General features: G+C 36.1%; 1 protein-coding gene across 1 annotated transcript in view; it reads right to left on the minus strand.

The window, feature by feature from the left end:
• FMNL2 (formin like 2) overlaps positions 1-25,772 on the minus strand; it is a 448,812-nt gene that overhangs the window by 228,909 nt on the left and 194,131 nt on the right. Inside the window, exon 2 of the mRNA XM_074215971.1 lies at positions 14,955-15,038. Coding sequence (XP_074072072.1) covers positions 14,955-15,038 — 84 coding nt within the window. The remainder of the gene's footprint in view (positions 1-14,954; positions 15,039-25,772) is intronic.

The following is a 25,772-nucleotide window of genomic DNA, read 5'->3' on the forward strand; positions in this document are numbered from 1 at the left end:
GACTTAAGAACCACAAATCTAGATCAATGATATTGCTTGTAATCACTTTTTTTTTTGAAAGATTTTATTTATTTTGAATTTTTACAACTTTTCCCTTAATCTTGCTTCCCTCCCCCACCCCCTACAGAAGGCACTTTGTTAGTCTTTACATTGTATCCATGGTATATATTGATTGATCTAAGTTGAATGTGATGAGAGAGAAGTAATATCCTTAAGGAAGGAACATAAAGTATGAGATATAGCAGAATTACATAATAACTTCTTTTTTAATTTAAAGATTAAGATATTTTTTTTTTAATTTAAAGGTCTTTGTTCAAACTCCACAATTCTTTCTCAGGATACAGGTGGCATTCTCCATCACAGATATCCCAAAATTGTGCCTGGTTGTTGCCCTGTTGATTTGAGCAAGTCCATTAAGGTTGGTCATCCCTCCCATGTTGCTGTTAGGGTATACAATGTTCTTCTGGTTCTGTTCATCTTGCTCAGCATCAGTTCATACAAAGCCTTCCAAGGTTTCCCTGAATTCCCATACCTCCTAGTTTCTAAGAGAACAATAGTGTGCTATCACATACATATACCACATTAAGCCATTACCCAACTGATGGACATTAGGCATTCCCAATAAGATTGGGGTGAAACAAGGATGACCATTATCACCACTACTATTCAATATTGTAATAGAAATGTTAGCTTCAGCAATAAGAGAAGAAAAAAGAAATCAAAGGAAAAGAAAGAAGAAACAAAAAAAAGAAACAAAATTCTCATTCTTTGCAGATGACATAATGGTATACCTACAGAATCCCCAAAAAAATCATCTAAAAAACTACTAGAAATAATTAGCAACTTTAGCAAGGTCACAGGATATAAAATAAACTCTCAAAAATCCTCAACTTTTCTATATATGACTAGCAAGATGCAGCAGAAAGAGCTAAAAAGAGAAATCCCATTCAAAGTAATACAAAATACCTGTGAGTCTACCTGCCAAGGCAGACTCAGAAACTTTTTGAAAACAATTACAAAACACTTCTCACACAAATAAAATCAGATTTAAATAAATGAGCAAATATCAACTGCTCATGGATAGGCCGAGCTAATATAATAAAAATGATAATTCTACCAAAATTAAACTACTTGTTTAGTGCCCTACCAATCAAAATTTCAATAAATTACTTTAATGAGGTAGAAAAAGTTGTAAGTAAATTCATATGGAGAAATAAAAAGTCAAGAATCTCCAGGGGTTTAATGAAAAAAAAGTGCAAAAGAAGGTGGCTTAGCCCTACCTGATCTAAAATTGTATTATAAAGCATCAGTCATCAAAATTGTCTGGTATTGCCTAAGAAATAGAGGGGTGGACCAGTGGAATAGACTAGGTGCAATAGATTATAGTAATCTGCTGTTTGATAAACCCAAAGAGTCCGTCTATTAGGATTAAAAACTCTCTCTTTGATAAAAACTGCTGGGAAAATTGGAAGTTAGTCTGGAAGAAACTTAGATTAGACTAACACCTCACACCCTATACCAAGATAAGATCAAAATGGACACAGGATTTAGACATAAAAAACAATATTATAAGCAAACTGTCAGATCTATGGAAAGTAAAGCAGTTTATGACCAAGGAAGAGATGGAGAATATCATTAAAAATAAACTAGCTAATTTTGATTACATTAAATTAAAAGGCTTTTGCATGACAAAACCACTTAACCAAGATCAAAAGAAATATAGTAAATTGGGAAAATTTTTAGAACTAGTATTTCTGACACAGGACTCATTTCTAAAATATACAGAGAACTGAGTCAAATTTTCCAAAAAAAAAGTCACTCCCAATTGACAAATGATCAAAGGATATGCAAAGGCAATCAACAGATGAGGAAATCAAAGTGATCCAGTCATATGAAAAACTGCTCTAAAACATTACTTGTTAGAGAAATGCAAATTAAAGCATCTCTGAGGTGCCACCTCTCAGACTAGCCAATATGACCAGAAGGGATCAATGTTGGAAGGGATGTAGGAAATTTGGGACACTAATACATTGTTGGTGGAGCTGTGAACTCATCCAACCTTTTTGGATAGCAATTTGGAATTATGCCTAAAGGGCAACAAAATGCATACCCTTTGATCCAGCAATACCTGAAGAGATGATGAAAAAGGGTAAAAACATGACTTGTACAAAAATATTCAGAGCAGCTGTTTGTAGTGGCAAAGAATTGAAAATTGAGTGAATGTCCATCAGTTGGGAAATGGCTTGTTACCACTTTCTGATGAGAGGTGATATACTCAAGATAAATAATGAAACATATTTTTAGTTAAGTCTAACATGGAAATTTGATTGTTTCACTATTCATTTAGATTTTGCTTTTCTTTTTTTCGGTGGAATAGAGGGAGATGAGAAAATCATCTCATGGAAAATCAATTTTTTTTTTCAGTGAAAGGGTTGAGGGGAGGAAATATATGAAACTCCATGTTCTGAGGATTTAATCTACTCAACTTTGGAACATCTGCCCTGTTAGTCAAATAAACATTAATTAAGGGTTTATTGTATACTAGGCACAATGCTAGGTACTAGGGATACAAAGAAAGGCAAAAATCCTGAAGAATTTTGTATTCTAATATGAGAGACAATATGCATAAAATGAATTAGGGGATGAAAGTTGCTCTGAGAGGAAAAAAAAATCACTTGCAGTCGTAAGGCTTGGAAAAGGCCTCTGGCAGAAAGGAGAATCTGAGCTGACTACCAAAAGAGGGTAAAGAAACTTAGGGGCACAGGTCAGAAGTCAGAGCCTTCCAAACCTGAGGAAAGTCAATGTAAAGACACAGCAATTAGAGCTAAACTGCAAGGGAAGTGGAGTTGAACCAGAATTCATAAAAGGAAGTAAAATGGATAAGAAGAAGCCCGGTAATTTAAAAAATTTCATATGCCAAACAATTGTTTCTATTTGATGTTCAAAATAACAGGAATCCATGAAGGGAGAAGGAAACCAATGCAGTTGGCCCTAGAGTTTAGAAAAAAATCACCTTTGGCTACTAAGTGGAGGATGAATTAGAGTGGAAGAAACTACCAGTTAGAAGGCTTTTGTCATGATCTAGGCAAGGGGTAATGATGGCTTAAACCAGGATATTATGAAAGTAGAAATGGGAAAATTTGCAAAACAGATTGGATATGCTGGCTGAATGAGAATAGATAGTTAAGTATGACACTAAGGTTGAGGGCCTGAGTGACTAGCAGGGTGATCTATCTTGACTGGTGGGTCAGCACTGTATGACTCAAGGTATCTCTTCATATGCAGCACAATATGTAAGAAATAGCAGTGGATCAGAATCAGGAAATAGAGAGAAGCAAACTCATCCAGTAGATTACATTCTATGTTCTTACCATTCACCCTGAGACTGTCTCTCTCCCCTCTTTTCTACCTCCCTCTGTGAGGACTATAATCAAATAAACAGTACCAAGACTTCTCAAAAGGGAATAAGGGTGTTCAGCTGACTCCCTTTTTGTTCTACTCCCCATTCCTGTGATTTTGGGGAGAAAAAAAACACTATGATCCTTCTTTGGCCACGACTCCCCCATGTATTGCCTCCATTAGTTCCTTCAAATCAGAATATATCTCACTTTTTAATTTATATTCCCAGAATCTATAATGACGCCTGGTATATGCTATAATATCCCTCTTATAGATTTCTATAAAAAAAAAAACCACTTTATTAATACTGCCTTGCAGTACTCATAAGGGAATACACAATTTACCTGAACAAATAAACTAGAAAGTAAATTCCTGGAAGTACAAAACATAACTAGCTTGAGTTTTCCTCTTATCACCAACAAGGAACTACCACATAAACCTATTCCTATTCATGGTACTCCCTTGACTTCAAACTCATCTTCCTTTACTTTCTAATTCTAGTAAATCACTTAAATTTTAACTATCACACAGACATCTGTCTCTGTCCAAAAGGCTTAATATGCCTTCTGTACTCATTGAAATTTGGATGATCTTTACCCAAATTCAAAGATCTAAGTTTTGACCTTGGAATGTTCTCTATGAATAAAATTTCTTCATTATAAATAAACAACTTTAGGCTTTGTTCTTTAAAGACTTTCCCCCTTTTCCTTGATTAAATGAGAGTCATTGTCATCTTAAAAGCAGATAAATGACTTTTCCAATTAATTAGAAAATGTAGTTGCATTATGCACATAGAATGGGAAAAGGAAAAAAATCAAAGGGGGGGGGGGAGACAGAAAGATATCTGGAGGCCAAACTACTGGTGGATTTCAAAGTTCATCAAAATCTCACACGGCCTTACCTATCAGACAGGAATCCTCTGGCCCAGTTAGATTCATCTCCTTACTTTCTCCCACAAATGCTGTGCTAATTTCTACTATGTTTCTGTATGTTAATCCTCCACTCATGGAACACTCTCTACCTATGACAAATCCCATCAAGCTTAGATACTCAGTAGTCTTTCTTTTGTCTTGACTCCAGCACTGGGAGTTTGTAAAACATCACTTACACTTAGCAACTGCAACCCTTTATTAACTTGAATTATTTCATTGTTCAAATCCTGTGTCCAGTCCAAAATTAAGTAATCTTCTTGAAGACAGGAACTTGTCTTTTGTATAGTTCTGGGCCCACAGGGAAATTTAACCTATTAACTGACTAAATACATTAAATTATTAGAGGTTCAGGATTCAGAATATTATTCAAAATTAACCCCAAAAGATATAGTCAAACCACTAGGAGTTTACAAGTTGATCTAAAGTTATAGATGATGTATACTAATGCAAAGGCAAGAAAATGTGATTGTTTTAACAAGTTCTGACCCAACGAATTCCAGATAGATATCATATTGAAAGGCTACTTGGACATAGTAACAGGAGTTGTTCTGGGATTAATGGAGTCCTAAATTTTTCTTGAAGAGGTGCTAACTTTTATTACTCGAAGGTCTAAAAATTGAGGGTTGGGAAAAGTATTTAGAAATGGAAGAATAAAGTTAGAGATGGGACATTTTTTTCTTGCTAGGAATCCAGTAGAATATTAGCCCTTTACAGGCAAACATATGACATTTTATAACTTTGCATGTGCAGTCTCTAGCAAAATGCTTTGCACATAACAGATAACTAATGAATTCTTATTAGATTGAATTTGTTGCATTTTTAGGCTGAGGGGTGCCTAGCATGTCAAGTGTTACTAGATTTGATAAAGGTTTCTTAAAACCTGGAAAGAGACTTTGTCAAATGGATTATTATCATGGAATTCTTAGAAATCCATGTGCTTGCAATAGTGTACTATATCTGATACACATGAAATCAATCTGCTGCTGCTGATGAAGATGAAGAATGTAAGCTTGTCCAGAGTCTAATACTCACAACTATATCTTAGACTTCCTCACTGAAAACAAATGGAATCTTTACATTTATTCAATAATATAGGAACATATATTGTTGGAAGATCTGATGAGGATATGGTCTCAAAGATTCAGTCATGTCTATATTGTCTTAAGTCACAAAGATACTAGCATTTTTGTGCTAGTATCCACTCTTCATATGACTTTCATGATTCATTTCATAATATCTAGGGTTTGTGGTTTCTATGGTTCTTTTATTATATGTATGAAGCTATGTTAGCTTAATTGCAAATACCATCTTCACACTAGGGAATGTAAATGAATCAATACTGCTAAACACAGAAATATATACATATAAACATTTAATAAATAGCTCCATTAATCATTGAGAGCTTTTTCCTCCCATTAGGATCTTTAAATCTTGGGAAGTTAGCCCCACATCCCTCAGAATTTGAATTAGCATTTTTATGTAGAATACAAGGAGAAAATTTATAAACATTTTTAATTCTCACCTGACAAAAATTTACCACTCCTGGCCTTGAATTGTGTGTGTGTGTGTGTGTGTGTGTGTGTGTGTGTGTGGTGTACATATGTGTGTATATATATGTATGTATCATGGGATAATAGATTCAGAATCAAAAGGAACCTTAGAAGGCATCCTGTTCAACACCCTCTCATTTCACAGATTTCACAGAAAATGAGGTCCAGAAAGCTTAATTTACTTATCTGGGATCACACAACTATTAAGTATCTGACTGCAGGATCTGAACCAAATGAAAAAACTGAAATGGACAGAAGAAACTGACCAAATTCCCTGTTTGTAAACTCTTCGAATTCAATAGACCTCATTCTAATTTCCATATTACTTTAAAATGGACAAATTGAGCTCCTAAAAGCACAGACCTGAAAATGCCCATTTCCTACTCAAAAACCCTTAGTGGTTCCCTATTGACTTTAAGACAAAATACAGATATCTTCCAGCCTTCTGTAATCTGGTTCCAATCTGTCTTTCTAGTCTTATTGTTCTAGATCCTCTCACAATACTTTACAATCCAGTCAAAGTGGACTAATAGCTATTTAGCCTGATCTTGTTCTGAAGATTCCACTCCACTGTATTTGTGCTAGCCACAGCTTCTTCTTCCTCCTACTCTTCTCCCTCCTCTCCCTTCCCTCCTCTCTCTCCTCCCCCCCACTCTGCCGCTGCCACCTCCCCCCACTCCAACCCTCTTGAAATTCTCTTCCTTCAAGATCAGAATGATGTGCCTTCTCTTCAATGAAGACTTTCCTTCCCAGATAAAAGTAATCTCTTTGCACTCAAATTTTCTTTCTTTTTGAGGCAACTGGGATTAAGTGACTTTCCTAGAGTCATATAGTAAGTGTCTAAAATCTAATTTGAATTCAGGTCCTCCATAACAGGACTACCTAATTGTCCCTGCTTTCAAAATTTTCAAAGAGCACAATGCCTGTACCATACACTATCTTGCATCAGATTTATTATGTGTATCTCTCCACTTAAATAAAAAGACAAATAGTTGAAGGCAGGGGGTGTTCATTTTTTATCTTTGAATCTTCACTTTCTAGTAGGGGACTTTATACATAGTAGGTGCTTAATACATGTTAGATTGAACTAAACCAAACAGAATTAATACAACAGAATGTATTAAATGATGTTAGTTAAATGAGTTATTACAGATATAAACTAAAGGATGGAAAGGAGAAAAACAAGACAAGTGCCTGTCCAGGTCACTGCAACAAAGAGATTATGAGGAATGAAAGCACAAAAGCAGAAGCCCACAGCATGTGTTTTCATTGTGACTGAGCACCAGTAATCACTGTCAGATGACAGGAGATTGGAACAGCAGTCCCCAAACCAAGGAAAATTGCTCAAGTGATGCTTCGTGTCAACAAGGCTGCTGATTAGAGAATGAAAGAAAGGGCATTCTTTTTTGAATGCGTTCTGCCTATGTCCAGAGATGTTACAGAAGTATGGAAAAAGAATGACTGTATGCTGATCAAATCATTTGCTTAAGAGTTAATAAATTTGAGCAGCCAAGGCCATTGAAATATTAGCTAGTTTTCTGTTTTACACTGATTCAGAATCTGCTAGAAGCATTAACAGATAGTGGTGGGCATCTGACAACACTTGATTCACATGTCTGTAATTTTTTTTAATGGAAAAATCCAAAGATGATACAAGGTAGATTAAATGCTATTCTCCTGAAGTAAAATACTGGTGCCTTTTCACCTACAGAGGAAAAATGTATTTAATAACTCTTTCCACATAGGGTTTCAGATACAACCCAGTTGGGTTCTAGTGTTGTTCTTTCTGTATTTTTCCTTTCCCCTCACCCACACAAACACCTGTCTATCCAAAACCAATAGCTCAAGTCCTTGTCTAATAAGACTTCTATGATGGTTATATAAATTGCCTATGTGGTCTCTCTCTATATGGTACAGGGACAGGATAGAATGGAATGGTACTAACTCAGAAACACCTAGAGGTTAGAGGGTCAGGTTGGGTATCTAATATATAATGGCTAGGGACAAGTCATTCAATTTTTCAGTGTCCCCCAAGGTCACTGACCTATAAATACCATAAATTGTTGAGAATTTACTGATCTGCAGAGATAGTTTCCTCTTTAGAAGTTAATGAAATCTTAAATCCGTTCCTCTCCTTGCCCCCCCCCCCTGCAAATTACCTTTCTGAATGTTTATGTCTTACTTTCTACAACTCAATTATAAAGTCTCAGAAAGCAGGCAGCATTGGGTAGTAGAAGGTTAGGATTTGGCATTTAAAGACCTAGTTTTACTTCAGTTCAGTGTTTTACAAACTGTAAAATGAAGGGAAAGGGTCAGACTAGATGTTTCTTATAATCTTATTTCAATTCTAAATTTTCAACTATAAAACTCCAAATCAATGATCCTTAAATGACTAAGCTTTTATGAGAGATCAAAGGACATTAATAAGCAGCAAGGTAGTTATTTTATGCATCGAAAGGACAGGGGTAAAAAAAGAATTTCTACTGAAATTTCATTTTCAAAGATCTCAATTTGAAATTATGGTCCTAACTGCTAGTTTCATAATGTATCATAGCTACATTAAAACTTTTGATTTTGCTATTTTATATATACTGTTTCCTCTTTTCTCTCTTTTTCTATTACAAATTCTCTCAGAGAAAAGATTCACTCCAAATCATTTACCCAATTTCAAAAATACTCAAAAAAATGTAAAGGACACAGTTTCATTTCTGCTCTCAGATTACAGTGTTGTTTGAAAATTATATATCCTTTAACAAAATATCATATTTTGTTTACATTTTTTGCAGATAATGTGTACTCTACAAATGAGATCGGAATTTAATTTCATCATCTGCCATGTAAATAAACCAAATACAATCAAGAATCAATATAGAGCTCCTAATCAAAAAGACGTGAGTCAAAGTCAAGAGTACAGTCCAGTTTTTCTCCTAAGAAGAGATAAGAAAATGTGCCATTTAATGTAAAGTTTTATATGTCTAAATATTTGTGTTCATACTTTTTGGCTCTATTTGCCCTTCATTATTACCTAAACTGCCTATGTAATGGGGTAGAGAGGCAGCAGAGTCTGGAAGATAGTGGTTCTAATTCAAAAACACCTATAGGTGTTCAATTCAGTAATGTTTACATAGATATCTGGCCTCAGGCACTAACTAACTATCACTTTTCCCTGTTTGTCTCAATTCATCTGTAAAGGAAAGGGCAAACCATTCGAGTACCTGAGTACCTTTGCCAAGAAAGCCCCAAATGGGGACATGGGAAGTCAGATACACTTGAAAACAAATAAAATAATAAACATTTAAATTACTACTAAATGCAAGATACAATAACTTTTTTTTTTAGGTTTTTGCAAGGCAAATGGAGTCAAGTGGCCTGCCCAAGGCCACACAGCTAGGCAACCACTAAATGTCTGAGACCGGACCCGAACCCAGGCACTCCTGACTCCAGGGCCAGTGCCCTATCCACTGCGCCACGTAGCCGCCCCAAGATACAATAACTTTTGAAGGTAAATACCTAGGCTGACCACATCATAGGATCAATCTCAGGAATTCAGTTATGCATGAAAAGTTCCTTTTCCTGGTTTTGTGGGAGACAAATTGTTAAAAATAAAGGACAAAACTGTTGGCTCAGCATCTTCTCCAATGAAGCAGCCACAGTATAGGCTCTTAGGACATGGGCTATCACACTAATTAATATTTTCATTGCCAGGTCATGTGGAACAAAGGACAACAACAACCCCTCCAGTTACTGAGTATGAATTTCATGCTAGGCCCTAGTGGACATAAAGGTGAAAAAAATAGTATCTTCCCTAAAAAGACTTATTTCCTATTTTGCAGATGAAATAACTTGGTCAGGGTGACACAGTAAGTGTCTAACAAATTATTTGAACTCAGGCCTTCCTGACTCACTCTATCCTCTGTATCACCCAACTCAACACCATAACCAACCTAGTTATAACTCAAAGGTAGTGTGAGATAAATGCTTTTTGAGTGGCATTAAGTACTACATGAATTCTGAGAAAGAACAGAATAGATGAAGACCTAGATGTATCATGAGTTAAATAATGAACCAAATTTAATCATTTCCACTAAATACTTCTCAATCCTTTGACCTTTCCTCTTCAATCACTGCTCTCTTTCCCTTACTGCCTTTACAATTTTTATGACATTGATTTTTTCTATTTAAAGAATGCTTATGGGGCAGAGCCAAGATGACAACAGGAGAGGATCCTCTCTTAGGTGCTCGCTCGCGCTCTCTCTCTCTCTCTCTCTCTCTCGCTCTCTCTCTCTCTCTCTCTCTCTCTCTCTCTCTCTCTCTCTCTCTCTCTCTCTCTCTGTTTCCAAACTTATAAAATAAGGACTCTAACTGAATTCTGGAGAGACAGAACCCACAGAGGGATCCAGTGAGGCAAGTTCTCTAGCCCAAGGTAACCTGGAAAAGAGCAAAAAGGCTCCACAACATGGGATTAGAGGGGCAGCCACCAGAATGAAGGCGCTTCAGCCTCCCAGAGGCAGCCCCAGGGCTCTGGGAGCCATGGTTCATGGCAGCGGGGGCAGTTTCCTGGGAGCAAAAGGGACAACTTGAGGGATCAGTGGGGGGGACCTCTGCCAGGGCAAGCATGTGAAGCCCAGCCCTCAGGGCACCCAGTGAGCAGCATGGCCTCAGCAGCCCAGATCCAGGAACCGGAAGCAGGTGGAGCCGGTAAGCAGGAGCCCCAAGGCGTAAGTGCTGAGCCTAGGTAAGGGAGTGGAGAGAGACTGCTGAGCTCTGTCATCTGTTCCTGGAACAGGTCTCTGGGGCTTTGACCACATTCAGATCCTAATTAGTCTAGGACCCTCATAGAACAACAGGGCCACCCCACCCACCTCAGCCCCATGGCAGAGGGGTGCCCTTCTTGTCATTCACAGACCAGGAGGGAAGACAGAGCTTTACACACTGAGATCCTTGTGTGTGTGTGTGTGTGTGGGGGGGTATCCCAGTAATACTCAAAAGCTCAGGAAGCACCCCAAAACCAGGCACAGGCTGGGAGAAATGAGTAAGCAGATCAAGAAGAGGAATACCATTGAGAAATACTTTGTCTATGATCCCAAGGAGGATCAAAATACTCAATCTGAAGATGAGGAAGTACAAGCTCCTGCATCGAAAGACTCCAAGAAAAACAGAAATTGGACTCAGGCTATGACAGAGCTCAAAAAAGATTTTGAAAATCAAGTGAGGGAGATAGAAAAAAAAATTGGGAAAAGAAATGAGAGAGATGCAGGAAAAAGATGAAAAAGAAGTCACCAGCTTAGTCAAGGAGATCCAAAACAATGCTGAAGACAATAACATGTTAAAAACCAGCATAGGTTAAATGGAAAAAAACAGTTCAAAAAGTAATTGAGGAGAAGAATGCTTTAAAAAGCAGAATTGACCAGATGGAAAAAGAGATAAGAAAGCACTCTGGGGAAAACAAATCCTTCAGACAAAGAATAGAACTCAGGGAAGCTGCTGATTTTATGAGAAATCAAGACACAATATTTCAAAACCAAAAATGAATGGAAAAATTAGAAGAAAATGTGAAACATCTCATAGAAAAAACTGATATGGAAAACAGATTCAGGAAACATAATTTAAAAATTATTGGAATACCTGTAAGTCATGATCAAGAAAAGAGCCTTGACCTCATTTTAAAAGAATTTCTACAGGTAAATTGCCCTGATATCCTAGAAGCAGAGGACAAAACAGAAATTGAAAGAATCCACCGATCTCCCCCAGAAAAAGATCCAAAAAAAAAAAAAACCCAATCCCCAAGAATATTATAGCAAATTCCAGAACTCCCAAGTCAAAGAGAAAATATTACAAGCAGCCAGGATAATTCAAATATCATGGAACTGCAGTCAGGATCACACAGGACTTGGCAGAAACTACATTAAGGGCTCTTAGAGCTTGGAATATAATATTCCGGAGGGCAAAAGAGCTCAGAATGCAACGGAGAATCAACTACCCAGCAAAACTGAATGTCCTCTTCCAGAAAAATAGACCAGGGGAATTTCAAATGTTCCTGTTGGAATGGCCAGAGCTGAACAGAAAGTTTGATTTTCAAACACAGGACTCAGGTGAAGCATAGGGAGTGGAGGAGAAAGGTAAAATATGAGGGACTTAATGATGATGGACTACATGTATTCCTGCATAGAAAAATGACATTGGTAATACTCATAAGAAACTTCTCATTTAATAGAGCAGGTAGAAAGAACTTTTATAGATGAAGCACAGAAGAGAGCTGAATTTAAAGATATAATATAGTGTAAAAATGGAGTCAATGGCTAAAAGGGAAATGTAATGGGAGAAAGAAAAAGGAGAGGTTGAATAGGCTAAGATATTTCATATAATAAGATTTTTTTTTAATTTATTACCATGAACTATTGCAATGATATGGAAGGGAGGAAGGCAAGGGGGAATGAGGGAACCTTCACTCTCATCAGAGGTGGCTAGGAGAGGAAACAGTATATATACTCAATGGGTTATAGACATCTAGAGTAAGAAGGAGAGAAGGGGGACAGGGGGAAGGGGGGGTGAGTGATGGGGAAAAAGATGGTCCGTTGGGGGAGAGTGGTCAGACATAACACATTTTCTTTTTTTAATTCTTTCAAGGGGCTGGGATTGGATGGCCTGTCTGGGACCATAGACCCAAGTGGATGCTGGGCCTAAGGGTGGTATGTGGGCTCAGGGCCTCTTGCCCCCGGGACCGGGGATATGTCTGCTGTGCCACTCAGCTATCCTACAGCACATTTAAGAAGAGGGACAGAATGAAAGGAGAGAGAGAGAGAAAATATAGTATACGGTAATGGGGAAGTACGAATGGAGGGAGTTACAATCAGCGATGGCAACAGTGGAAAAAATATAGAAGTAGCTTTTGTGATGGACTTATCACAAAGATTGTAATCCACCTGTGACTGAGCTGGAGGAGTTGTTGGTTGCTGGAACACAGAGTGAAGTACATTTTATTATTACTATTACTACTACTATTATTATTATTATTATTAGGGGGGTTGCAGGGCAAATGGGGTTAGGTGGCTTGCCTGGGGTCGCACAGCTGGGTGATTGTTAGGTGTCTGAGGTCAGATATGGACCCAGGTGCTCCTGGCTCCAGAGCCAGTGCTCTGTCCGCTGCGCCACCTAGCCACCATTAATTATCATTATTATTATTATTATTATTAGGTCTTTTTTAAGGGGGGGTTGCAGAGCAATGGGGTTGGGGTGGCTTGCCCAGGGTCACACAGCTGGGTGATTGTTGCGTGTCTGGGGCTGGATTTAAGCTGGATTTAAGCTCGGGTGCTCCTGGCTCCAGGGTCAGTGCTCCATCCATTGTGTCACCTGGCTGCACCTAGTATTATTATTTTTTTATTTTAATTTTTTTCTCTTTCCTTTACTTTATCACTCATGTGGGTCTATATGTTTTGGGGGGTAGGGGGTATTATGTTTACTCTTAAACAAGAATATTTTAGTATTGTATAAAAAACATCATTTGTACAAAAATAAGAAAAATAAATTTAAAAAAGAAAAAGAATGCTTTTTCTTAAAATATAAGTAATATTTATATAGCCTATGAAATATGTTTAATGTTGTCTCCCCCAATAGACTATAAGATCCTTGAAGGTAGGGAATGTGTCAGCTTTATGTCTGAATTCTTGAAACAAAGCACAGCATCTGGCACATACATAGTAGGTGTTTAAGAAATGCTTTCTGATTGGATGATCAATTACAAAATCTCTCAAAAGCAATGACTGAATGCATACTTGTTTTTTCCCCTATTTCCTCAACCTATCCAACAAAGTGGGTGTAAAATAAATGTTTCTTACCAAAGAAAAATGTCTTAATTTTTGACAGAACCTGTGATTACATCAGTGTAAGGAGTTCTCAAACACACATGAAATAACATGCCCAGGACACTCAGCCTATATGTTAGAGCTGACTCTAAGGCCAGCTTTCTACTCACTTTTCATCACACTATCACTTCATGATTATAAACTGTGGAAATTCAATAGAACAAACATTTACTGTACTACATTCTGGTGATACAGAAAGAAACAAAAAACATTTGAAGTCCCTGTCCTCAAAATGCTTATATTCTACCTTTGGGTGCTATACAACAACTTAATGAAAGGTGGGGATGCACACACACACACACACACACACACACACACACACAGACACACAAGGCAAAAAAAAAACAAAACTTTGGGCTCTACAGAGGAAAAGTGCTATATAAATTCAAAATATTTAAGAATTTTAAGGTTCTGCACTAGATACTATGTAACTCCCACTCATGAAACATCAAACCTTTTTCTTTTTAATTCTTTTACATCCTTTTGGCATTCAATTCTCAAAAGAAAAACACATGAAATTGATTCACAGAGCTTTTAGAGGCTATCATTTTGTGCCCCAGGGAATTTTTCAGGCAGTGTGCAAGACTTATGTGTATACTTCACAGAACTAAATAGCTACAAAGGATTTCTTTCCTCTATAGGTTGATCAGTAAGACAATTTCCTTAGAAAGCTTCCCTCTGAAAGCTTTTAACAGTCTAAGGAATCATCCTACAAACCAGAACCAAAAGTTAACTCTGTTTTTCAATGAGAAAACCTTCCTTAATAAAGAAATGACACTGCTAAAGACTTAATCTTTTCATATGACATAAACTACTCTATTAGGTAGGAATATAGAACCAAAGACTCACTGTAAGAACAGTAAGGGCCCTCAGAGAGCAACTTGTCCAGTGCTCTCATTTCCCAGATGAGGAAACCAAATAACATAGTGGTTACTCAGAAGCTGACATAACTACTAGCTCAGGTTACCCAGGAAGTAAGTAACAAATAAAAATGTCTAGAAAATTTTCCACGATAAAGAAAAAAACAAAGCCAAACAGGAAAGAAATGTTGTTTTCCAGCTTTTCACAAGTCAAGCCCAATGGAAGGACAAAAAGGCATAACACACAAGAATCCATGCTTCTTTCAATGTATCACAGACATATACAATAAAGATTTTTCCCTGACTTCCTTTTTTCTTCCTACCAAAAAAAAACACTGAGCTTTTCCTTACCTGATCACAAATCAGTTCCCATTTCTTCTCGTTGTCATACTGGCGCAACAATCTGGCTTTGTCAGGAGGTAGGTTCATTGCATTCTGCAAAGAAAGGGAAAACATGTTTCAGATACCACAACAGACCAAAAGGTCAGAAGTGCAAACCAAAATAACAAGATTGCGGTTGTTTAATTTTTTTCCTTTGAATTCCTGGCAACTAAGTTTGCCCAAAGCACACCCTCCCCCACAAGGAGTCATTTAAGTATCAAGTGGCCTCAAATGGAGACAAATCCCAAAATTCCAGATTAGGACATTTGAGGAGAATTGGTCTGAAGAAAGTGCCAGATGTTTCATACAATGGAAATGAAAGGTTTTGCCACTGGGTCATTAGAATGTCAACTCTTGTCATGCTAATAGTATAATTCCAGTCTTGTGTGAATGTGAAACTGTCTCACTTAAAGGGAATAACCATTAGCTGTGTGACCTCGGGCAAGTCACTTCAACCCATTGTCAAGAAAAATTTTTTTAAAAATTTAAAACAAAAGGCAATCACCAAAAGAAATTCAGTGTCCCAGAGTCTTTCAGAGCAAACAATACCAATAAAAAAAATGAAGCAAAATTTTAAAAGGAACATAAGAAAAACTGTGATACTAAGAAAATTAAATAAAATACAGAGACTGATCATAAAGGAAAAACAAAGGATAACTTATGGGCAACATATTTGATGGAAAATCTCTACTGAAATTCACACAATTTCAAGGGAATAAAAGTAAAGTGCTCAGTACATTGGGTGGACCCCTGAGGTAGATCGGTGGGAGGACATAGATAAGAGTTGTACAGGCTAAATATCATTTGAGATCACATCACTGAGATCACAAAACCATTGGAAAATTAGAATATAAATGAAAATATTTCCCTTAGGATAAATGTCAAAAGAAACTACTATTCTCTGCCTCAGTGATGATGAGGGTTAGCTTTGGGAATCTACTACATACAAATGTACATAAATGCAACTTTTAAACAATGTCATAGATACCACTTACCCCCCCCCCCATATACCCCATCCATTAGATTTATTTTCTTTCTAATAGCAGTGACAGATTCACACAGACCCCTTTATAATCTGTTCTATACCCTCTCACATATTTTTAGAATAGCCAAATTATACTTAACTGCAGACCCTGATCAAACACAGAAAAGTTCCCTCATTTAGTCTTTCTAGGTCTTAGTTTTCTCATGTGTAAAATCAAGGTTACCATGATAGTTCCCAAGTTTGTTAGACTCCTTTTAGTCTCCATATCAGGGATTCTTATTCATAGGGTTCATGAACTGATTTTTAAAAAAAATTGTGCTAACTATATTTCAGAGAATTGTTGTCCTCTGTAATCCTGCATATTTTATTTATACATTTAAAAACATTATTTTGAGAATTCCAAACTGCCAAAAGGATCCATGACTCACACAAAAAGGATAAAAACTCCTGCTCTAAACACTATGAATATAACACATAGTCCTAGAAGGCATAAAATATACTTTTTAAGATTCTATATTTTATCCAACTAAGCTAAATGATCATACATTAGATGTCCTCATTGTCTCCCTCTTTTTGTGACTGCTCACTATTAACCACATACATATTCCTTTCCCTATTTTTCCTCCCGAGTCTTCATATTCCATAATCCCCCCGGACCAATCACTATCAGTTAAATTTTTCCTAATGCAGAGTCCCTCATGATGTTCTTCCTCTAATCAAAAGCCTTCAACAATTCCTATTATCTACAAAGTAAGGTCTGAACTAAATGCTTGGTCAAGTATTTAAGGCCTTCTATAAGCAGGCTTCAGTTTATCTTTCTAATGTCATTACCCACTACTTCCCCATTATATACCCTATGATATGGTCATTCCATGAATACACACTACTTTCTGCCTCCAAGTATTTGCTTGTGTTCCACACCATCTCTACCCATACATCCTTCAGAGCACAGCTCAAATATCACCTCCTCCCCAGAGGAGCCATTTAATCTTTACTCCAGAATTTATCTTTCCTTCCTCTGAACTTGAATAAGACTTTGTTAACAGTAGGTGCTTAATAAATATTTGTAAAAGTAATATTCAATTCTGCCATCTATTACATATAATCAGAAAATGCTTTAGCTTTCCCTACAAGATTATAGGTAGCTTGAGAACATGGATATATGTAGGTCATCTTTAACAGTACCTAGTACTGTAAATAAGAGTTTGTTGAATAAGTGATTGCATATTTGTACATAGGTAAGATGTTCCTTATCAAATACAATCCTTACCCTGCACTCCTGCATAGGTAAGATAGGCAGACATCCAAACCAGAGCATTCAAAGTAACCCCCCTCCCTACGCTTTTTTTTAGGTGCAAGAGTGAGATAGTTCAGAGGTAATAAATGAGAGTAAATGCTATGACTTGTACAGAGTTTGAATAATTTTCTCGAGTTTTTCCCTTACCAAGGATAGTCTTGATCAGAGTTGTCAAAAACAAGATATTCACAATTCTGCTGAATACAGGGGAATTAGTCTAAAACTAATTGAAGAATATTTACCAAAATAAATCAAAATACAATAAAACATATATAATGTCAATATGTCATCTAAAATCAATATTTTGCTCACTTAGATTCTTGGATAAGGTTTAATGAGTCCCATTTCTACTTAAAAATTTGATATCAATGCTCTTCATAACATCTTATGATGCCCATTTACAGGTCCAGCTACAACAATGTGTCTGTCTTACCACAGCCCCTCCAATATTTATCTTTTTCTTTTTTTGTCATCTTTGACATTCTGGGTATGCTTTAATTTGCATTCCTTCAACTAGGGATTTGGAGCATTTTTTTCATATGTTATAAAGAGCCTTGGTTTCTTTCTTTGAGAATTGTCCAATGGACCTGTGAATGGGTAAAATCACTCTAGAAATCAATTTGGAACTGTATAAAAAACATTAGGTAGAGACAAATCAAAAGAAATTAAAGAAGAAAGGGTCATTTTTTTTGTACAAAAAATTGTATAACAGCTCTTTTTTTGTGGTGATAAACTAGAAACTAAAGGCATGCAGAATGGCTGAAAAAGCTATGGCATCAAAATGTGGTGAAATATTATTTGACTGTGAGAAATAGGAAGCAGATTATTTCAAAATCACATGAAATTATATGGACTGAAATGAGCAGAGCAAGGAGAAGTTATAGAACAACATCATTTTATAGACAATCAACTTTGAAAGTTGAAGGAATTATAATCAATAAAATGAATATGTATAATTCCAAAGGACTTACTTGGTGAAGCATGCTATCCCTTACGGAGAGGTACTACATTTAGAGTTCACATGTATGTTTGTGTGTGTGTACATGCACACACTCTCTGCTCATTTCACTAATTTTTTTGTGATTACATATATCTAAATGCATGTGTGTAACATACTGCCATTAAAGGAATTTGTTTGATTATGTATACAAATTTGTTGCAAGACATTTGTTTTTCATATTTTTTCAATGGGATGAGAGAAGGGTAAGAAAATTAATTCACGCTATTTTTCAAATAGAGATGAAAGAGGTGCTACATATGTGAAATGTTGCATCAACTTTCAGAAAAGGTCACTGTAGTATTATAGCTTTATTTAACTGCTTTATTTTGTTACAAGAAACTTCTCAACAACTAGGAGTAATTGTAAATGTTTTTATAATAAAAAATAAAACTTCTAAAAATATTACAAAGAATCAATATTTTCCTGAAATATGGTACGGCAGAGAAACAAACGAATATAGATTCCAATCTCTCAATCCTTCTAAATGGCTTCAACATCAAATAAAAAGAACGAACTGACTTTTAAAAAGTGAGCTCCCCAGAATCACAAGTTATTTAGCCTTTATTTCACCTATCAAAACGAGCTCCCTACAAAAGTTATTTAGCTTTTATTTCACCTATCAACCCACTGAAATACACTTGGTACAGGTAAAGGCAAATAAGCCTCTCAGCCTTTTCCATCAAATAAGAATATAATTCACCTCACTGGGACTCAGCTACCAATATTATAGAGAAAAGATTATGACAGTCTTTATAGTTTCATTAGTCTTGTCAGCTCTGAGTAACTGACTACTCTGCTTAAATTTTTTGAATTTTCCTTAAAATTACACAAAAGCAAAAAAACAGGTAGGTGTGACTGGATCTGTACTAGGTGGTCCAAGGAGGACCCTGAGAATTAAGCATTATTAAAGACTGCCAGGAAATAAAATACTTCAAAAAGTTGTCATGATATTATCAGAAGTGAAATTTATTTGGCATTGTCCAAAAGCTTATTAACTAAAAGATCTACCCTTAGTAATTCATTTCTTAAGAAAATGGGATGTAAATAAATCCTAATGGGCAACTTGTGATTAACTATGAAAGACAATAATGAATATAGATATTGATATAGTTAATAATAATACTTTCTTCACAAAGACTCTTTAAAATGGGTAGCATAAATCTTACTATCCAGCTACTGTCAAAGCTAGTACTTTTACAAGAACAACTAAAGTCCCTATTGAAAAGCTGTTTCCATTCTACATTCCCAGGACAGTTTCTTCATGTTTTGTGGATCCCAGAACCCTTCAAAATGAAGGCCAGTAACTCTAAGCAAACTAAAATACCTAATCAATAACTGATAACTTCTTTAAAAATACAGAATTTGTCCTGTGTAATGTATTCCAATCCTGGACAAACAATTTACCTTAAGGAATTAAAAATGTACTTTCCCCTAGGATAGTCAGAAATGAAATGTCAGTACAGTGTTTTGCATACTAGGTAGTGGTATTCAAATGTCAGTTATTATCAGAAACTGTCTTAAAAGGCAATTAAGCTTGTTGGTTAGATATTTTCAAAAGTTCAGCAGCATTCACACCCAAGAGAAAATTGATGTACTTGAAATATGTTTTAAATATTTAAACAAAGAGAACTGTACATAGTAACTCCACCCTGAAGCACAACAGTGAATTAACTCAAAATTGGAGGCATAAGTCAATCAGGATGTGCCTTCTCATAAGACAGTGCTGAGATTCCTTTGTGGAACAGATGATCTTTGGCAATGTTTGTCCTTAATTTTTCTGGCTTTTCTTATATGTTATGAGCCTGGAGTGCTCAGTCAAGTATAACGTAATGATTTAAAAGAAGCTAAAGCTTTATAGAAGGATCTACATGAACTGATGCTGAGCGAGATGAGCAGAACCAGAAAAACATTGTGTACCCTAACAGCAACATAGGGGTGATGATCAACCTTGATGTACTTGCTCATTCCATCAGAGCAACAATCAGGGACAATTTTGGGGTATCTTCGAAGAAGAATACTATCTGTATCCAGAAAAAGAATTGTGGAGTTTGAACAAAGATCAAAGACTATCACCTTGAATTTAGGGGGGAAAAATGTTATCTTATTATTTAATTTTGCTCTTATACTTTATTTTTCTTCCTTAAGGATATGATTTCTCTCTTATCCCATTCAACTTAGATCAATGTATACTATGGAAACAATGTAAAGACTAATAGACTGCTTTCTGTGGAGGGTGGGGGGAGGGAAACAAGAAAAGGGGAAAAAATTGTAAAACTCAAAATAAATAAAATCTTTCTTTAAAAAAAGGTTAAAGTTTTTTTGGTAAGAAAAATACAAATTCAACCTGAAAAGTCAACTCCTTACCACCCCCTTACCCTGACTATATCCATGATGAAATAGATTGCCCCTCCCTATAGGCAAAAATATCCTCTATACTTTTAAAATTTCACAATCAAATGACAACTCTGTTTACTCATACCTAGCATCTAAAGTATTTGGTTCTCATTTTAACCAGCAACTAAGATCTACACTAAAAGGAGAGAACTGCTAGGAAACTAAGTTATTAAAAGAATGAGATCCATCCCTGCCAAAAATCTGTTTTATCCAATGATAACTGGAAGAGATCATTTATTTTTCTTTTACAAGGTAATGGGGTTAAGTGACTTGCCTAAGATAACATAGGTAATGATTAAGTAACTGAGGGGGACTTGAACTCAGGTACTCTATCCACTGTGCCACTTAGCTACTACCCCTTGAAAGAGATAATCTTTTTTTTCTTTAGGTTTTTTGCAAGGCAAATAAATGGGATTAAGTGGCTTGCCCAAGGCCACACAGCAAGGCAATTATTAAGTGTCTGAGGCTGGATTTGAACTCAGGTACTCCTGACTCCAGGGCCAGTGGTCTATCCACTGAGTCACCTAGCCACCCCCTGAAAGAGATAATCTAATGGGCAAAGATAGACCTCTGGGGGTCTCTGAGACTCTTTTTAGATATCCACAAAGTAAAAATTAATTTCATCATAATATGAAGATATCATTTTCTTACTAAAATACTCCCTTTCAAAATCAAATATCTGTGTGTGACCAGATTATATATACTTTAACCAAAATAATAGATTGAAACAGATTGCATGCAGAAGATGATATGAAAATTCAGCTGTCTTCTATCACATTTAAAAATTACAAAAATATGTAAAAATGCCATTCTCACTAAATTTTGTTTTGGAAAAGTTATTTTTCATAAAATTGTTATTTATGTTAATGTATTATAGTCTTATTCTATTTTAAAATGATTTAATAAACAACTTAAATTTTTTTATGAATTTCAATTTCTAATAAAGAAAATACTGAGTTATAACCTGTATATATATATATAAAAGCTCTTTGAAATTCTCAAGAAATTTGAAGAGTAAACAGGTCCTGAGACCAACAAGTTTGAGAACCACTGCTCTAGATTCTCTAAACCATAATCTTAATTAAATTAGAACACCAGAAAGAAAAAAATTACCATGACAAATCAACCCAACCCCCTATAGAAATTCCTCACTGAGCACTAATTTAATGTTATGCCTTCGGCCTTAGGGAAGTATTTATATAAGAAGCATTCAAATAACACTTTATAATATTTTCAAAAACTATACTTAAAGATGTCCACCACATTATTAAAACCTCCCCCCATTAAAAGGAACCAGGTGGTAAATTCCTCCTTAAGTTTAGTTCCAGAAACAAGTTTCTGTTAGGTTTTTTCCCCCCATTCTTTTTCTTCTACCATAACTATATTCTAATTATCCAGAAATCTGAATAATTTAAGGTCTACTATTATTTATTTATACCCATTATTCCTATTTCCAAAAGGATTTAAGGTAACTTAAAAGCACAAATTTTGGACAAAATTAAACAATTATGGTTAAAAACAAAACATATGGATAGTTTGAGAATAGAAAGGAATATAAAGATTAACTCTTGTATGGGATGAGCTAATTGCTTACAATAGTTGGGGCTCTAAATTTAGCACTCCCTAGCAATTTTAAGCAAAAGGATAATTTTCTAATGTGAAGCTGTTCAATAAATCTGGTGTTAGTGAGTGTGCCAAGATCAATTCTGAAGGCTCAGTACATTTTAGTGACAACCCTAAAGACTAGTAGTAGGTCCAGGAAACTATATAAAGTCTGCCTATCCTCTTCCCCATTTATACCACAGAAATGCTCTTCTTTTTTCTCATTTATGTTAATTCTCAACTTCTGTAAAATTTCTGCTGCAGAGCTTTTGAGGACACTCATCTTTCTAGTAAAAGAATTAAGTAGTCATGATTCTGAATACAATCTTCACTTCTTTGGTTTTTATGGTTGTGGTTGGACCTGCTTCTTCACCAAAGACCTTTATTTACTTACTTCTAAATTGGAACTCATTTTGTATACTAGAAGCTGTTGAAAGGTGTGATCCCAGATAACTATGGTTTTATTAGAGTTCAAAAGTTTTAGTTACATTACAAGGTAAAAATATACTCTAATGGGTTGGCATGGGAGGCTAACCACCATTAAAAATGCTATCCTTACTAATACATTGTTGGTGCAGCTGTGAACTCATCCAACCTTTCTGGAGATAAATTTGGGATTATGCTCAAAGGGCAACAAAAATGTGCATACCCTTTGACCCAGCAATACCACTACTGGGTCTATACCCTGAAGAGATGATAAAAAAAAAAGGTTAAAAACATCACTTGTACAAAAATATTTATAGCAGCCCTGTTTGTGGTGGCAAAGAACTGGAAATTAAGTGAATGTCCTTCAATTGAGGAATAGCTTAACAAACTGTGGTATATGTACGTCATGGAACACTACTGTTCTATTAGAAACCAGAAGGGATGGGAATTCAGGGAAGCCTGGAGGGATTTGCATAAACTGATGCCAATCGAGATGAGCAGAACCAGAAAAACATTGTACACACTAACAGCAACATGGAGGTGATGATCAACCCTGATGGACTTGCTCATCCATTCAGTGCAACAACCAGAGACATTTCTGAGTTACCTACAATGGAGAATACCATCTGTATTCGGAAAAAGAATTACGGACTTTGAACAAAGACCAAAGACTATTAATGTCAAATTTGAAAAAAAAAGCGCTATAATATTATGTAATTTTACTATCTCATACTTTATTTTCTTCCTTAAGGATATGATTTCTCTGTCATCACATTCAATTGAGATTAATATATTAACATGGAACCAATGTAAACACACTAACAGAATGCCTTCTGTGGGGGGTGGGGGGAGGGAAGCAAGAATGGGGGGGATTATAAAACTCAAAATAAATAAAATCTTTCTTTTAAAAAAAATGCTGTCCTCAAGGGAAAATATGTTCCCAGTTCTAAATAATAAATGGAATTGTATCTATTTCAAAGTTGGGAACCTCTATGAACAGTTGCTTTTCTTCACACAGGAAGATGTTATGAAAATAGTGGTAATAATAAGTATTTTCTAAAATACCTAGGCCATCCAAAACCCATCATTAAAGGCTAAGGTTTTTCTTCCCCTCTCTCAGAGTAGGATATTCTGTCCCATGGCTATTTTATTTTCTGCAACAGCCAATTATTAAACTCTTATAACATATAAAGATAATATACTGCTCTCTAACAGTTTCCCATTTATGTCAGTAATCTCACCAGTGAAATTATAAATTATTTAGGTGCTCAGAGACACAGTTTTGGGGCCCAAGAAGACCTCACAGCAGGGGGTGCATAACTTTTGTGTCTGTCATGCTCCCTCACCTATTGGTAATTTGGTGAAATCTATGATCATGAAGGAAACCAAATAGATTGGAATGCAGTTTATTTTACCAAAAAAAAAAAAAGGTTTTTTAAAGTTCCCAGATCCTAGGTGCGTTCATTTAATCTCATCTTTTTTACAAATAAAAAGGAGACTCAGAGAAATTATGAGACTTGGCCAAGGTTACATATATTTAATGGACAAACTAGAACTCCTCGGCTCCAGAAGCTTCTGTGAAGGCACCTGTGAACTTGTTTTCTGGCGTTGTGACTTTCAAGCAACACCTTCACCTATCTTCCATCCCCACCTGACCCCTCCCATTATAGCAACCCTCTCCAGGAGGTACTTAAGAAAATACAAAATTAAACTGCTTCAAAATTAACTGCAGAACATGAACAAAGCAAAAACCCCTTTTCAATATAGCATCCAGAGAGTTGCCAAATTTTGTGAGTTGAACGTGAAATATAATTTTCTTAATCAACTAACCGCTATGTGGTATTATTTAAATCCTTAGACAACTTAGTGATAGAAATCATCTAGCTCCTTGAGAGGCTTGAACTACATACTTTTGAAGCATTCTTCCAGGAACAAACAGTAGCCACCCCCCCACCCCCTCAAGTGCAGGTGTGGACTAAGGAGCCCAGTCAGCAGAAAGGGAGATTGATTTCCAAGCCATTGTTCAAGGTCAACTCAGACCCTGCTGCCCCTCCTCCCTCCCTCCCTCCCTCCCTCCCTCCAGGATTCAGAGAGGGCTTCAATCACTCCATAGAAAGCAACTATCACCCCCTACTGGCTGGCCCTTGGAATTACTAAGCCAAGGGAACAAAGCCTCTAGGATCTAGCCCCCCCCCCACACAAGATCCTAGAAAAATGAAGAAAAACCATTGAAAGGGGGACCCATGGAGAAATACTTAGAAGGACTACATTCTAACCCAGAGAGATACTTCTGAGTAGAATATGAATTGGTCTCCAGTTCTGAAAGACTTCCTTGAAGAAATCAGGAAGTTTAAAAATCAATTGGAAAAGCTGGGAAAAGAAACTCAAGAGAAAATCAACACATCGCAACAAGAAAACAAAACATGGGAAAATACAATTTGACAAATACAAAAAAGAAAATAATTTTCTCACATCCTCAATTGGGCAAATGCATAAAGAAAATTCTCTCAGATCATCAATAGGGCAAATGGAAAACTCCTTCAAAAACAGAATTGACCAACTGGAAAAGGAGTTGGAAAAGGTAAATGAAGAAAACTCTTCTCTAAAAAAAAGAATGGAGCCTGTGGAAACTAATGACTTCATGAGACAGCAAGAGCCTGTTAAAGCCAAAAAATCAAAAAAAAAAAAAAATAGAAGAAAATGTAAAATACCTCATCAGCAAAACCACTGACCTCGAGAACCAATTGAGAAGGGGCAACATGAGAATTATAAGTCTTCCTGAAAACATTGAAGAGAAAAAAAGCCTGGACTTAACATTACAGGATTTAGTGATGGAAAACTGCCCTGATATCATGGAACCAGAAGGCAAAATAGTTATTGAAAGAATACATTGATCCCCTCTGGAAAGAGATCCAAAAATGAATACACCAAGAAATGTTGTGGCCAAATTCCAGAACTATCAGATAAAAGAGAAAATCCTGCAAGCAGCCAGAAAGAAACAATTTACAAAGCAAGGAGTCATAGTAAGGATTACACAGGACCTGACTGCATCAACATTAAGGGATCGAAGGGCCTGGAATGAGA

Source organism: Macrotis lagotis, chromosome 1 (assembly GCF_037893015.1).
Source record: "Macrotis lagotis isolate mMagLag1 chromosome 1, bilby.v1.9.chrom.fasta, whole genome shotgun sequence".
NCBI lineage: Eukaryota > Metazoa > Chordata > Mammalia > Peramelemorphia > Peramelidae > Macrotis > Macrotis lagotis.